General features: G+C 37.6%; 1 protein-coding gene across 4 annotated transcripts in view; it reads left to right on the forward strand.

Moving 5' to 3' along the window:
- The window catches only part of PCGF5 (polycomb group ring finger 5), a 189,244-nt gene that overhangs the window by 146,202 nt on the left and 26,561 nt on the right, over positions 1 to 16,481 (forward strand). For 2 of the 4 annotated variants that reach the window (XM_060191901.1, XM_007516806.3), the window contains one exon: positions 694 to 6,450. The exons of the other annotated variants lie outside the window; for them this stretch is intronic. In XM_060191901.1, coding sequence (XP_060047884.1) covers positions 694 to 741 — 48 coding nt within the window. In that variant the 3' untranslated portion in view covers positions 742 to 6,450. Of the gene's footprint in view, positions 1 to 693; positions 6,451 to 16,481 lie in introns of those variants that run through there. 4 annotated transcript variants of the gene reach the window in all.

Consider the following 16,481-nt stretch of genomic DNA (forward strand, 5'->3'; position numbering starts at 1 on the left):
AATCCTTCCAACCCATGAGCATGGAATATCTTTCCAATAAAATGCTACTTTATGTCTTTCACCTTCTATATTTCCCTCTCCCCTCTCAATTTTTCCATTCTATCAAATGATTTTTTAATGTAAAAATAAAAAAGATATCAAAATCAAAAGAAGGTGATTTGTGAAAACTGTCTCATGAAGTTATAGTGGATCTCTTTGTGAGGGAGTTCTCTCAAACAGAGGCTCTAGTAGTACACAGTCTATGGACTTGTTTTCTTGAATTGCACTGGATTAATGATCAGGTATCTTGGAACAGATGTATACCTTTTAGTTTGTCATAGACCCCGCCTACCTCTCCCTGAGCACTATAGTTGTGCTGTATTGCCAGGAGATAGCATAGTGGTTATGCAAAAGATATTCATACCTGAGGTTTGAAGATCCCCTAAACCACCATAAGCAAGATCTGAGCAGTGTTTTGGACATTTTTTTTTTTAAAGTAAATACATTAGTACTAAGATCTTTGAATTTGCTCTTCATTGCATATTATGAAAAACTTTGTAGGTCCTACAAAAATAACAATTGAAAACTAGTTATAATGATATTTACAGTCATGTCTTAATCAATAGTACCAGGAAAATATTTAAATTACAATGCTACATTCTTAAAAATCTTTGTGCATAAACAATATTGGTTGTTTTTGTTTTTATTTTATAGTCATACCCCATGGTATTGCAATACCGACCAAGAATTGATTTTGGTTAGACCAAGGGGCCTAGATTCCACTGAGACGAATCCGGCACTATTTGTTTACTCATCGACAGATTGCACAGTGAACGGTGTGTGGACTACAGGGACACAACCAGATTTTCAGCATGCAAATAAGGCCATTGTCTGTCTAGATTGTCAGTTGCATTTATGTTGTTGCTTTTAAAAGCAAACCAAGTGCCATTCTGCTACTGAACCATTTGCATAAGGTATTTGTGCTGTTTCACTGTGTACAAGTCATGGTTCACATCAGTTAGGTGTGTAGCTATGACTCCAGTATCTGGATATTTTGCTTGCCTGTCCCAAAATTGTTCTAATGTTTGATTACACTAGTAATATGCCTCAATCTTTGTGATGTTGCAGTTTTCACATACTATTTTATTCTCATTTAAATTTAGTACTGTACAAGAAACTAATTATCTTGAAATGAATTTGTATGGGAAATACACTTATAAAAATGGTTTTAGAGCCACTGTCCTGTTCTCAGTAAGCTTTTGTGTACAAAATAGTTCACTCTTGTGTGTGCAAATCCTTTTAGGAAGAATTTTAATTATTATTTAATGTTGTAATACATTGTAATTATAGACAGTATCAGTTATTAACATAGTCTACCAATTACACAAGTAAGTCATGTTTGCCCTCCAGATTGGAGATGTATATGACTTCTTAGAGAACTGAAGTTAGATTCACAACATTCAGAATACTGGCAGCTGATCACATTCATTTCTGACAAAATAGTGTGTGTGTAAAGTTGATTTTTCATAATGCCTTATGACAAGCAGGTGCTGCTTCATAAAACTTCATTGTATAACCCATTTTATATGTACATCATTATACTGTTGCTCTCATTTAATGAGTATATTCTCTTTTTAAATTGGCCTTAGGTGTGTATCAATGTGGCATGCAGAGGGTTTTGATGATTTTAAATATTAGGATGTTTAGAACAGATAGCGTTTAACTGTTTTATGGATTTCAAAAGTATTGAAGCAATTGTAGATTAAAACTGTTACTTTTCACATTTCCAAAGCATACACATAAAATAGAATAAATGCAGTAATAGTAGATGAATGTGCTAGTCAAAAGTAATGGTTGGAAGATACTTCATTTTACATCCTGTAGTAGTCAAGGGAAAAATGGGACTATTCTCTTATAATACAATAAGTTCATTAAAATCAGAGCTGTGATAATGTCCTTGATTTTGCAGCACTGCTAAGTCTTCCATTTATTTTTAAGGTTAGTCTGCAAGACAGAGAAAGTCATGTTACCTTAAATCATCTGAAGAACTTTCTTTTAAATCTCTCAAAATTTAAAGTTGTTTTCTAATTTTTTCTTTAGAAATTAAGTTTTATCAACTGCTTCAAAACAAGTTAATCTCTGAAACCTAGGGAACAATCTTGAAAGTTGAGGGGGGCGTGTTTTTGTTTTAGAAATCTGATATGAGCACAAGTTGTGTGTTACACACATCATTATTATATGCATACTAAATGTGTTACATTTTCCAGTTAAATGTATCACAGATTAATACCTTCTGATCTCAAGATACTTTCTAAAAACAAAACATTGCACAACCATAAAAAAAAAAAAACATGTAAGTACAACTCAATCTTGATGTCTCACACATATTCCTGAAACTTTATGATTTCTTACATATTTATACCTTTGTTTCAAGTCAAACGTCTGTATTGAAGTTTTTGTTTTGAATTTTGTGGAAAAGTTTATGGCAAATTTAACACTGTACTACAATGTTAAATTTTCCTCTTGTTAGGATATTCATGGAAGAGCTTACAAGCAGAATTTTTAAAAAGGCAGATTTTTGTCAACTCTTTAAATGGTTGGAACAGACCACTATACGCAACCAAAAATTGAATTTTCCCATTAGCTACAGGCATTATTATTCTGTGCTTTAAAATCTGGTTCTCTGACATCCCTAAGAAATTAAACTGTTTTTACAAATCACAAGTGTTTAGGCCAGTGACTTTTATATGGAAAATAATTTTTAATTTACTTCAAAATGAGTTGAGTATGTTTTTAAACTACCAGTGAGACCTGGATGTTTTTTCCATTCCCAGCCAAAAATTATAACTTTAAGTGAGTTTTATATGTAACAACATATCTTTAAACCTGGTCTATTGTATCACCATATGTAATTTCATGTTTTTCCAAGGTATTATTGGGTTGTCTAAAAAGTGATGATGCATTTTTGCATAGAAAAAAAGAAAAGTATGTCCTGACTTTTCTGGCATCCCAATACATAGGAAGTAATTATGGAGTTGTGAATATAATTATATGTAAATTTTCTTTATTTACTGTTAATGCATTAACATTTTCTTGAAATGCAATGCAGTATGTGCCAAACATGTGAAAACCTTACACAGAGAAGGGCATTAGTTGTCATTTGGGAAAGGTGTGCATTTATCTTATTAGATCAGAATTGGAGACTTCTTAAATAGACTTCTCTAAGCATTCAACTATAGTTTCCTAAGTATGGGACCATGTTCATGTCTAGTAATACACTAAATCTCTAGTTAATTATCTCCTAAGTCAGGATGTGGAAATTTGAAGAATCCAAGTATAGAAAAAGATAAATAGGCAGTTTTCTTGTTATAAACCTAGGGTGCTAATAAAACAAGCTCTTTATATAAGTAACCTATAGGAATAATCATCTGAATCGGAAAAAAGAATCAGTGAATAAAACTAAATTTTCTTTATTTTTGTTTCTTAAGCAATAAACTGAAATAAAAAGACTTGATGATTTTGTAATGCATTCTCTGCCTTATATATGTGAAGTGTTAAAATGTCAAGAAACCTTGGATAGAAGGTCCTATAGTAACTGCTTTAATTGAAGTAATAAATAACCATCTTCATCAATTAATAGAAAAATCAGGATTTGACCAAAATACTTTGAATATGTATCAATAATAAGCTGCAAGGTTCATTAATGAGGTAATGCTTAGATCACTAATCTTAGGGTCTCCTGAGTAATATCTTAACTGTTTTTAAAGAAAAGTTTCAAAGAAAAGTATATTATATCCTTATTCATTTAAAATCTGTCCCATACAGATACCACATTTTACAAATGTCATATACACTTGCTTAATTTCATTACTTAAGTTAAAATTTCATTGCTCAATGTAATCTAACTTCAAATTATTCTTTAAGGCTTTAAGGGGAAAAAGTAAGTTAGATGGAATTGTTTAGCTTTGAAATATTTAAGAGAAAGTGCCTCATTGCTAAAGTGCTTTTCTGTTTTAGATTTACTGAATAAATTCTGAGTTAACCTATACCTGTCACTTAAGAACAGTTGCATACCTAGACATTCATACATTTGAGTAATCTCTTTTTGAAAGACTTTCATAAGAAAATAGATATCACCAAAGACATTTTACTGTTAATCAGTAACCATGTTGGAGAGATAGTTTTAACAGTTTGGAAACTTGTAGATTGCAATTTAGTTTTATATAGCCAGGCAATAATCTTGATTAGTGGCTAAACTATCACCAAAGAAAGACTTCAAACTGAATTTTCATGGTGAGATCAATGAAATGCAGGGTTTTTTAATGTAATAATCAGAGAACACTTCCTTTAAAATATGCCTGTTGTCTTTTTTAGCATCATCTGAAAGATACTAGGGAGTTTCTCAAAGGTGAGAGGAAAGAAATAAAACACAACAAATAGTCTCTCTCTGTAAAATAATTGATATAAATACATTATTTGAAAAAAAATTGAAATTGAGATTTTTATTCTGTCAAGGCAGTATAAACTTAAATTATACTTCGGGGAGTCCTGGGTTCTTTAGTAGTACGAAAAATTTTGTTAGACTTTGTAAACAGTGCTGTTGTGCTAATAACTTTTATAGAAAATAGTACATTCTATGGGAATTACATAAGAAGTGCTTTTTTCTGTATTCCAAAGCAAGATTTTCATATGAGGCTTTTTTCCCCTGTAAAATGGTCTCATATCTCAGTAGTAATTCATTATTCAGATTTAGCCATCCAATAAATTTGGCTAAATGAGTTCCAGCGAAAGAACAAATACATCAAGTGAGTTGAACACTCCTCTTGCCCCGTTCTCCTTGGGAGCTCGTGCTATCATTGTAAAGACAATGCCCAGTCGATGAGGTCCTTCTAGTAAGTCCTTCTGATAGGCCACCATAAACATCTTCAGATAGGATAAAATGGATAAAGATTTTGGTTTCTCATGAAAAAATTTTTTACTGTCTAAGCTCAGTGCCAGTAAGATTTTGGGTGGTTGTATAAATTTCTAAAAAATATATTTGGTCTGTAATATTTCATATTAGAAACACAAAAATGTGAAATATTATTTTTAGACACATACCCTTACCATAAGAAACATAGTATGTCTGCCAGACATGAAAAGCATTAAATATACAAGAGACTTTGAAACAGTACCAAGCACAAAGTCAACAGCTGTTTCTGGATCTACTTGATACAGTTACTTCAGTAGAATTTTGATAGAAAAACATCAGACAAAAAGTTGATTTAAATGTAGTTACACATTACAGGCTTTTCATATTTTTTTCTTGAAGTTGTAGCATTTTGCCATTGATTTAAAATTACTCCCTTCCTAGTGTAAGATAGTAGTTTTCACAAATAGCATGTTCCCCTGCTATCCTAACTATATTGTATACAATTAAAAAAAAACTTGAGCACTTCCTTTTCAGAAAGTTATGAAAGTAAACAAAATAATTTAATGCACTTAAAATCTGATTAGAATACATCTCTATACTGTTACCCTTTTTCTTAAAATTCAAAAAGGATATTTATTTTCAGAAATACTTTCAATTTAAATTGCCTTTAAACCTAAAATCAAGTGAAGCAAATAGATGTTAAATATTGGGTCTTGCTTTCTTCCATCTTTCAGAGTGTCACGGACTAGGAAAGCTAAGCTAGTACAAATGAAGGTAAAATATCTCTGAGCAAGGTAAAGATATTAAGCAGATCATTTATTCATAGACTTCACATCAGTTCACTGGAGCAGGAGTTCCACACAGTAGAAATATAAGGAGATCAGATCAGCCTCACCTTGTCTGGAGTTTGTTTTCTTTTGCTGTATATTTTAGAATGGGATGGGGGCCTAAGTGTCCTTATGAAGCTGTAGTCCACAACAAGAGCTTGTGGGGGGGGGGAAGCACCAGTGTCTTTGCTCCATTTTGCATCTGGAAACACAACAGCAAACATCAGCTTTGAATAGAATAGCCCTCATATTAAATGAAACCATCATAGATTATATTATATAGTTATGTTGCTAATTTTCCTTTGAAATATAAAATATTTAAGCTTTTTTGTCAAAAGTAGTAACATCTTAATACAAATAAAAACCTTTTTGTGGTTGTAAGATTTAGCTTATAAATCATTCAAATTGAAGTGAAAGAATTACCAGGTCATTGTTAATGACTTAGTCTATTAAGAATATATGTATTTTTGTAAAGGAAAAGCACTTGTAGATATTTAATCAGTACAGAATATATGTCAGTTTTGCAGAAATAAAATGCTGCTTAGAGATTCTCTTTAAATATTTTTTATTTTTGTGCTCAAATGTATTTTCTGTCAATTGATGGAATGTTCTGTACAAAGCTGTATTGTATTGTTGGGCTAGATATTTTTGTTTTTTAAAATCTGGTCTTAGCCAAGTATATTTGACCATGTTTAAAATAGTATCTTTGTTATTAAATTTTTGATTGCATAACTTACTGTAGTCTGTCTTCCTTAACAGTGGTGATGATAGATTGCAACCTCATTAAGCAGTCTCCATAATCACCTTAGCAGGTTTTGTTGAAATTATAAATATTTTCTGAAGATTCTTGTTTAGTTTGTATGTGTGTGTATGTTTGTTTATTTATTGTCATGTGTAGCTAGGGCCTTTCAGTGCTCTAAACTGCTTTTTCATTCAGGTACTGTGAGAGGAGAGACAACACAGTATTAGCACCAGCGCTTTTCCCAGTGCCGTATTACCTCCCATGTAGTGCCAGGGCCATGCACATGGCAAAGCAGGCACCTTACCCAGTGAGCTATCTTTCCAATCCCCTGTTTAGTTTTAGAATGGCAAACTGCCCCCTCAAATAATACTTTGGGTATATACGCAGTTTAGAGTAATTTTTATGTTGTTAGATTAATTAAATTCAAATAGTCTTTTGAAATTAATTGAGGGTCAAAGAAAGACCCAAGTAAATTGATAGTCTGTTTCCTTCAGCCAGCTTGGTTTGATAAGTAGCTTTGTGTATATTTGCCTCAGAAATTCTAGTGAAGCCCAGGTAAGATATTCAAGACAGGCTGCAAAGATTCCTATCGCTGTCCCCTTGCTATTTTGATGCAGAAAGCTTTGTTTTATATTTGTGATGCTGTCAAGGGTACTTCAGCATTCAGTAAGGTCAAAAGCAATTTCCTGTAAGTAGATTTTTTTTTTCTTTTTATCCCTCCCATCTTTCAGCACCTACTTAAGGCTGCGGAGAATGGAGAAGAACAAAGAGGACTGACCATAGGAACTACCCAGAGGCAGAACACAAATGCTTTTATTGCCTGCCTCTGCCCAGAACTCACACAAGGCCTTGCCTAAAGTGACTGTGGAGGGGAAACTAGATAGTACACGCACAGGTCATGTCCCAAGGAGAGAACAATTTTGTGTTCTGCTATTTAGTCTCCCATACATCCACTTGAGAAAAGAGGTCAACACAGACTCTGCTCTCTTCATTTTACTAGTGTAGAAAGGTACAGAGGAATCTTACACTCCAGGGAGGCCTGGGAAGCTAGGGCAACAGTCTCAGCTTTTTATCTGGCTAAGCAATTTGTGGGCATGTTTTGTTGGAATTCACAAATCTGTTGAATACCCAAGTACCTGGCATGGGTCTTGAGGTACCAGAATGGTCACCATAAGCAATTGAGTGGAGAATCATCTCCTTAAAGGAGACACAGGCAGCAAAACAGTCATACAACTTAGACCAATCAAAGGACCACTCATCACAAAGTCCAATTAACGCAAGGGGTTAATCCAGATTTTCCTTCTTCCAAAACATATAACTTCCTCAAAACCACAGAAGTTAGTGTTTTTCCTCCCATTAGATGGAGAAATTTGGAGAAAAGTTGGTAGCTGTTGTGGCTCATTCCCACTTTCACATACATTTGCATAGTCACTCACACCCAGGAAACCATAAAGAATCCAGATCTCAATGCAGAAGCAAAAGTGTGCAACCATCTCTCTACAGATTTCTAGTATTAGTTGCCTCTCCCCCCCCCCATTTATTTAATAATGATTGACAGGACTGTAGGATAAGAGGGATACAATCTCACACAATTCCCACTACCAGAGTTACATATCCCATTCTCTCCATTGGAAGTTTTCTTTTTCTTTATCTCTCTGGGAAGGACCCAGGATCATTGGGTGCAGAAAGTGGAAGGTTTGGTTTCTGTAGTTGCTTCTTCACTGGACATGGGCATCAACAGGTGGATCCATACCTCCAATCTGTTTCTGTCTTTCTCTAATGGGGAAGAGCTCTGGAGAAGTGGAGTTCCAGGGTACATTGGTGAGGCCATCTGCCCAGGGAAGTCAGATTGGCATCATGGTAGTGTCCGGAACTTGATGGCTGAAAAAGTACTAAGATACAAAGCAGAACAAATTGTTTAAGAATCAGGAGCCTAAAGACAAGAAGATAGCAGTTGATATTTGGGGTCTTCATTGTGAAAAAGGCTAGTAGGTCTATTTTAGGTATATTCCAAGGGTCCCATGACTTTACTGATTTTTACCTGAGCCTGACAGCTAACATGCAGGTGGGTTTAGTCCTCTCTTAAGAACATCAGCCATGATCAGGATTAGAACCCCACCATTCTGATATTATTTAAACCTAGTTACCCCTTGGAAGGTCCTGTCTCAAATACAATCATATTCAAGGCATGGTGGGTAGAGTTTCTGTGTACAGATTGGGAGGTAACATATCCTAAAAATGAAACAAGTGTTAAGAGAGTGCTTTGCTATTTGTTTGTCAAAAAAAAAGTCCAAGAGCCAGAGGTCTGGGTGGTGGCGCACCTGGTTGAGAACAAATGTTTTAGTTTTTTTTTCTTTTTTAATATTTATTTATTCCCTCTTGTTGCCCTTATTTTATTGTTGAAGTTATTGTTGTTGTTGTTATTGATGCTGTTGTTGGATAGGACAGAGAGAAATGGAGAGAGGAGGGGAAGACAGAGATGGGGAGAGAAAGATAGACACCTGAAGACCTGCTTCGCCGCTTGTGAAGAGACTCCCCTACAGGTGGGGAGCTGGGGGCTTGAACCCAGGATCCTTATGCCAATCCTTGCGCTTTGCACCACGAGCGCTTAACCTGCTGCACTACTGCCTAACGCCCAAGAACAAATGTTACAATGCACAAGGACCTGGGTTGGAACCCACAGTCCCCATCTACAGAGGGAAAGTTTTGCAAGTGGTGAAGCAGGGCTGCAGGTGTCTCTCTATAGCTCTCCCTCTCTATCATTCCCTTCTTTCTCAATTTCTGGCTGTCTCTACCCAGTAAATAAATAAAGATAATACCAAAAAAGAAGTCCAAGAACCTTTGGACAGATGATATTGAGTGAGAATGTACTAATTCAAGTGCCTCTTTCACCTGAGTTCAAGTGCAAAGCCATTCATTCTACTGTACAGTCTTCCTTACCCTTGCTGAGTTGTTTCCTCACTGGCAAAGTAGGAATGATAGCTCTCCTTTATGTTTGTGGAGGAATAAGATGCCAGGTGTCATAGAATGTGCTCAAACTCTGCTGGCGGAGACAAAGAACAACTCAGTTGTTTTCCATCTCTGATCATCTGAAGATTGCCACTCTCTGATTTGACATAAGCTAATACCTTGTCAAATAAATCATGCTTATCTAGAGCTATTCTGAGCACATGATGGCTTGTGAAATTTACTCTTACCAAATATGCTAATACTCAGACCAAGAAAGGACCTGGACACATAGTAGGAACTATGCAGCTATGTCTCCTTTTACATACATTGAATCATCAGAACAGACCTATGAGGTAGGGATTCTTCACTCAGTTTTAATGATGATGAAAGTGGATCTTTAAAAGTTGCAATCGAGGCTGGTTGGTAGTGCAGCGGGTTAAACACACATTGTGCTAAGTGTAAGGACTGGCATAAGGATCCTGGTTCAAGCCCCCAGATCCCCACCTGCAGGGGGGTCATCTCACAAGCAGTGAAGCAGGTCTGCAGGTGTCTGTCTTCCTCTCCCCCTCTCTGTTTCACCCTCCTCTTTCCATTTCTCTCTGTCCTGTCCAACAACAATGACAGCAATGGCAACAAGTGCAACAACAAGGGCAACAAAATGGGAAAAATAAACCTTTAGTAGCAGTGGATTCATAGTGCAGGCACCAAGCCCCAGAGATAACCCTGGTAGAAAAAAAATTGCCATCATCAGAGAGAGATTTTGGGTCTCCAACACAGATATTTCCAAGGGTAATTGTTACTGGTTTCTTGGGTCTGAGAAATCAGAAGGTGGTATTTAACCCCCCTCCAGTCACTTCAGGATAGGTCACAGAATTAACAGTGAGAAGATTATTATACCTAAGATGACACAGCTTCTATGTATGTTATTCCCCTGCTCATTGCTTTAAGCACTTACTATAAACCAGGCACTGTGTCAAGATCTGGGGATACCATAGTGCTGAGCCAGATTCACCCCAGACTAACACTTCCAATCTGACAAGAGAGACATTAAGCAAACAACTTAAATACAAAACAAAAAAAGTGTAAGTCACAACTTGGAAGGTAACTCAGAGGTAGAACTAAGGACTTGCCTATGTGGGGTCCTGAGTTTGATTTCCAGCACCCTCTATAACAGAGTGATGCTCTGCTGTTCTTTCTCTTATTCCCTCATAAATAAGTGCATCTCTAAAAGTAGAGGGTATAAAGTGTTCTGGAAAAAAAATCCATTCTATGAGTAACAATGGAAGGTCCAGATCTTTCTGAGAAAGTGACTGCCATGTGGAGACTTGAAAGAGAACCTGGAAAAGAAAGAACCTGGAGCCAACCCGACCAAGAACAGGGGAAAGAGTACTCGTAAAAAAAAAAAAAAAATTGATAGCAGTAATAACTCCATACATCCCAGACATTTGCAGGAGACCAGCTATATGACTGGAAGAATGACAGAGATAAGCAGCAGGAGAGAATACTGGAGAGGTTAGTTACCAGATCACACAGACACTCTTGGAGTCTAAGTGGTTACGTTTCATTCTGGGCACAAAAAGAAGATCTTAAACAAGGGATTGACATCATTTTACTTCTTATTAAGTTATCACTTCAGGGGGCTGGGTGGTGGCACAATCTGGTTGAGCGCACATGTTGCAATGTGCAAGGTCCCAGGTTCGAGCTCCCGGTTTCCACCTGCAGGGAGAAAGCTTTGTGAGTCATGAAGCAGGGTTGGCAGGTGTCTTTCTGTCTCTTTCCCTCTCTGTCTCATGCTTCCTCTCGATTTATGACTGTCTCTAGCCAATAAGTAAATAAAGATATTTTTAAAAAATTAAAAAGAACTTAAAAATAATAAATTATCACTCCAGGAGTTTTGTAGAGAACAGAAATTAAATAAATATGACTGGGGCCAGGCAGTGGCACACCTGGTTAAGTACTCACATTATAATGCATAAAGACCCAGGTTCAAGCCCCTGGTCCTCACCTGCTGAGGGGAAAAGCTTCACAAGAGGTGAAGCAGGTCTTCAGGTGTCTCTTTGTCTCTCTCCCTCTCCATTTCTCTCTGTTCTATCAGGTAAAATAAATAAAATCTAATATATATATATATATATATATATATATTACTTAAAATAGAAGTAAGAACAGTTTAAAAGCTGAGAACAGTAGTCCAGCTTAAATAAAAATAAAGATCCTAGAACAATGTCAATAATGTACCCAAGATGAAAATAAGTGGTGATGGAGAGAAATGGGGATGCTTTAAATATCAACACCTTCCTCTCAGTCAGACTGCAAAACCCTAAATTCAGAGTATTATGATTACTGACAAAGAGGACACCTTCCGCCTGTCTTCTATATTCTGTTCTATGGAGGGGAGGCTGTCCAGGCTCCCAGGAAAACCTGGCTCTCTCCACAGGCAAGAAGACACAGCCGTTGAACCACAGTACAGCTCCTGATAGCAGTAACAGATAAAAGGAGAGCAGCCTGTGCCCTCTCATCAACATCCAGCCCAGACTGTTCTCTGAGAGCCAAAGATTGAATGGAAGAAAGGGCAAGTAACATCTTGTCTGAACCATCAGAGAGAAGTCAAGACTACTCCCAAACTCTCTGAGAAAAAGCAGAATGGCTCACCCCATGGCTGGATAGGAAATATTAAACAAAACCAACATTGTGTCCATGTCAGTGGTTCTGGGCTGGTCATTGCAACCTACGGGCATCAAACTGAACATATGGGGGAGCAGCTGCTAGAGGAGTGGAAATGTGGAGGGGGGGTGTGGAGAGGAGTGTTCTAGGAAATTTTCCCATTTGGGCTGATCAAAAAGTAAGATGAAAATGTCCCAAGAACAGCATCCCCTTCTGGGGATGCTGTTACAAGGAGACTGTCTTATAGTTGCCAGAGGATTTCTGTCTCAGACAGCCCCAGTGCTCTGGGCTGTGATGTTTGAGAATGGATGAGCTAAGATATAGGAATTAAACCAAGGGCAGAGTCAAGATGACAGCTTGAAGGCAACACCTGACTGATTCTCCAAAAAAAAATTAAAAAAAAAACATTTAAACCTGGAAATTCCAAGTAAGAGCAGGATTTTCAGGCCAGTAGGAGAGAAATTATAGAGGAAGGAACAAAGAAGAATATGATACTCAAGTATAAACTGGCAAAACAATGCTGAAAAGGACAAATGGAGCTGGTTCCATCAAGTTTCAGATGCTACCATAATGCTAACCTGACTTCCCTAGGCAGACAGCCCCACCAATGACCAATGTACACTGGAACCCCAACTCCCCAGAGCCCTACCTCACTAAGGAAAGATAGAAACAGGTTGGAGTTATGCATTGACCTGCAAATGCCCATGTCCAGCGGAAAAGCAATTACAGAAGCCAGACCTTCCACATTCTGTACCCCATAATGACCCTGGGTCCATACTCCCAGAGGAGTAAAGAACAGGAAAGCTTTCAAGGGAGGGGATGGGATATGGAACTCTGGTGGTGGGAGTTGTATGGAATTGTACCCCTCTTATCCTATGGTTTTGTCGGTATCTTCTATTTTTTATTTTATAAGTAAATTAAATTAAAAAAAAAAAGAAAAGAAACAGGCTAGGAGTATGGATCAACCTGTCAACTCCTATGTCCAGCAGAGAAGCAATTATAGAAGCCAGACCTCCCAACTTCTGCACCCCATAAAGATCTTTGGACCATACTTACAGAGGGATAAAGAATAGGGAAGCTTCCAATGGAGGGACTACTCCATTGGAAGTTCCAATGGAACTCTGGTGGTGGAAACTGTATGGAATTGTACCCCTCTTATCCTACAATTTTGTCAATCATTACTAAGTCACTAATACAAAGGAAAGAAAGAAAGAGAGAGAGAGAGAGAGAAGAAGAAGAAGAAGAAGAAGAAGAAGAAGAAGAAGAGGAGGAGGAGGAGGAGGAGGAGGAGGAGGAGGAGGAGGAGGAAAGGAAGGAAGGAAAGGAAGAAGAAAGGAAGGAAGGAAAGAAGGAAGGAAGGAAGGAGGGAGGGAGGAAAGAAGGAGGGAAGGAAAGAAGGAAGGAGGGAGGGAGGGAGGGAGGAAAGAAGGAGGGAACGAAAGAAGGAAGGAAGGAAGGAAGGAAGGAAGGAAGGAAGGAAGGAAGGAAGGAAGGAAGGAAGGAAGGGGGAAAAGAGTTAAATCAAGGAGGGCTTCACTTCTAGTTCAATCACTCATTAGCTGTGGGCAACTGGTTTGGGCAGCTCATTCCCTGTCTCTAGTACCACCATGGCTCCTTCCCCCTGTACCTCCCTTGTTGGAACATTCATGTCAGTTGCAGTGACCTGTGTTACATCTGCAGTTTCTCTGAGCGCACAGAGTGATCTGTGCCATCCAGTCCTGTGTCCCAGCCCCCAGCACAGGACAGAGCTGACCCAAAGTGGTGCTCAAAGCAAACGAATACCAGAATGGACAATATGAGCAGCATGTCTCTTCTATGAGGACTCACAGTTAGCACTTTTTAAAATTTATTTTAATTTTATTAGTGACAATGTTGATTTACAAGACTGTAAAATAACAGAGGTGTAATTCCACACTTTCCACCACCAGTTCTATATCCCCATTTCCTCCACTGGAAGCTACAGTAGTTCTCCTAAGGTCAGAGATACAGACTGACTATTACTTCTATGACTGACTATATTTATATACATATTTGCTCATGTTTTTTTCCTGTGGTCTCATCTTCTCTTCCTTTCAAAGTCACACCTACACACCTATTACTACTTTTGAATGTCCTTCCTTTCCCCTCTTCCCTCTGTGTCCTGATGGAGTTGAAGTTCAGAGCCCTCTGGTCATCGTCCCCTGTCATTTCTCACCCACTGGGCATATGGACCCAAATTGTTTTTTTTTCTTTAAATATTTCTTAATCTCTACTTACTTATTATTGGATAGAAACAGAAAGAAATAGGAAGAGAGAGAGAGACAGAGAGACACCTGCTGCCCTTGCTTTATCACTCACGAAGCTTTCCCCCTGCAAGTGGGGACTAGAAGCTTGAACCTGGTCCTTGTGCACTGTAATGTGTGCATTTAACCAGGTATGCTACCACCTGGCCCCCTGGACCAAAATTCTTTATGAGGTGCAGAAAGTGGGAGTTTTGGGTTCTGTAATTGCTTCTCCACTGGATATGGGTATTGGCAGGTCAATCCATACCCCAAGCCTGTTTCCATCTTTCCCTAGTGAATTTGCTATTTTAATTACTAGATGTTAATGGAAATAAAATAACAATCTAAAGAACCTAAAGAATTATTTAACCAGTTGCTGACTATTTTATACCTGTAGTTTTATTATAAAAGAGAAATCTATTATCTTTCCTTTATTTGTAACTGGCAATGTACTGTGATTTCAATTGATGTGTATAAAAATTAAGTATTCTTTAAACATAAAAAATTTAAAAACCAGCCTTAGTAGTGGGAAAAAGATGTAATTGGATTTATTTTAAAGGTAATATTTACAGAAAGATACAACAATCCATATGATTTAAAGTGAGAGAAAGGGAGACAGAAATTTGTACTTTTAGTTTCATTCTATCCTGTATTGTGTCAATGTGTTTCAGAGATAAAAAAATAAAATGAGAAAAAGATATAGTCTGTAATTTTCTCCATATCTTGTAGCTAACATTGTCCCTATAAGTCCTCTAGGGTTTTTTCCCAAAAATCATTTCTCTTCCTCTCCAAGATCAAACAGCATTTGTGGTTTCTCTTCAAAAGTCCCCCATAAAACTATCAGCCTAAATTGTGAGTGCGGTCTTCCGGTGGCAGAGAAGTGATAGGATGAAGAGGATAAAAGGGCTCTGAACTCCAGCTCCATCAGAACGCAGAGAGATAAGAAAAAAAGGGTATATATTGTAAGGAATATATACCAAGTGCTCAATAAAAGGCAACCATAACTGCTTTGTTTTTAGGAGCTACCTACGCTATTTATTCAGTTATAAGGAATTACCAAGTAATAAATAAATGCCATGCAAAAATGAATAGTTTCTTTAGCAAAAATTCTAGATTGATTTTATGTTACACACACAAAAAAAAATGCTGGTCAGGAGATAGCTCATAAGATAAAGTACACACTTTACCATGATTGAGAATCTGGGTTCCAGTACAAAGCACACACGCGCACGCGCCCGTACACACACACACACACACACACACACACACGAGGTAGTATCATGAACATGGGGATCTTCATGAGTAGTGGAGTGGTACTATGGAGGAAGTAAACTTGTCAATTTTGATCACAGGAAATTATGGGTAACAGGCAGTGGTGCATCTAGTTAAGTGCTCATAGCTAGTATGTGGGTTCAAGCCCCCAGTCCTCACCTGCAGGGCTGATGTTTCATTTCACAAGCAGTGAAGCAAGTCTGAAGGTGTCTATCTCTCTTTCTCTCCAACTCCTCTCTCAATAATTTCTCTCTGTACTATCTAATAAAATGAAAAAGATGGCCACCAGGAGCAGTGAATTTGTAATGCTGGCATACAGAGATAACCTTGGATACAAAAAAAAAAAAAGGGCAACACAAAAAGATTGGAAAAAATTGAGTTGAATTCATTTTTTTTCTTGCAATTAGAGTGGAGAGTATTTAAGACGTTAAAGAGCCTATGTAAACCTCTAGGTGCTTTGTTATTTGTGTGCACACATGAGAGAAAGACAGACAGAGAGAGAAGGAGGAGGAGGAGGAAGGGGAGGGGAGGGGAGCAGGAGGTAAAGAAGGAGGGGGTGTGGGGGAGAGGCACCTGGGAACAGACAGAATAGGGAGAGAATTTGAATCTGACTTTATTAGTATAATACCTGGAAGTGGAGGAAGGCAGTTCCCAGCATCCACCCCCAGGGGGTGCCATCAGCTTGCAATAGTTCTATTGACTTTGGGGACAAGTTCAGAGGAAGCCTAAGGCCCCAAAGTGAAAATAGTGAGGTTGTAGCTCACCACTTTGATGGGTGGGGCAGCACCCTCCTCTAAGACCTGAAACTGGTTAATTCTTTAACTTTACTGGAAGCCTTTCTTTTGAAAAGAGCAAGAAACCTCATCTCAGCAATCTCT

The sequence above is a fragment of the Erinaceus europaeus genome, chromosome 1 (assembly GCF_950295315.1).
Source record: "Erinaceus europaeus chromosome 1, mEriEur2.1, whole genome shotgun sequence".
Classification (NCBI taxonomy): domain Eukaryota; kingdom Metazoa; phylum Chordata; class Mammalia; order Eulipotyphla; family Erinaceidae; genus Erinaceus; species Erinaceus europaeus.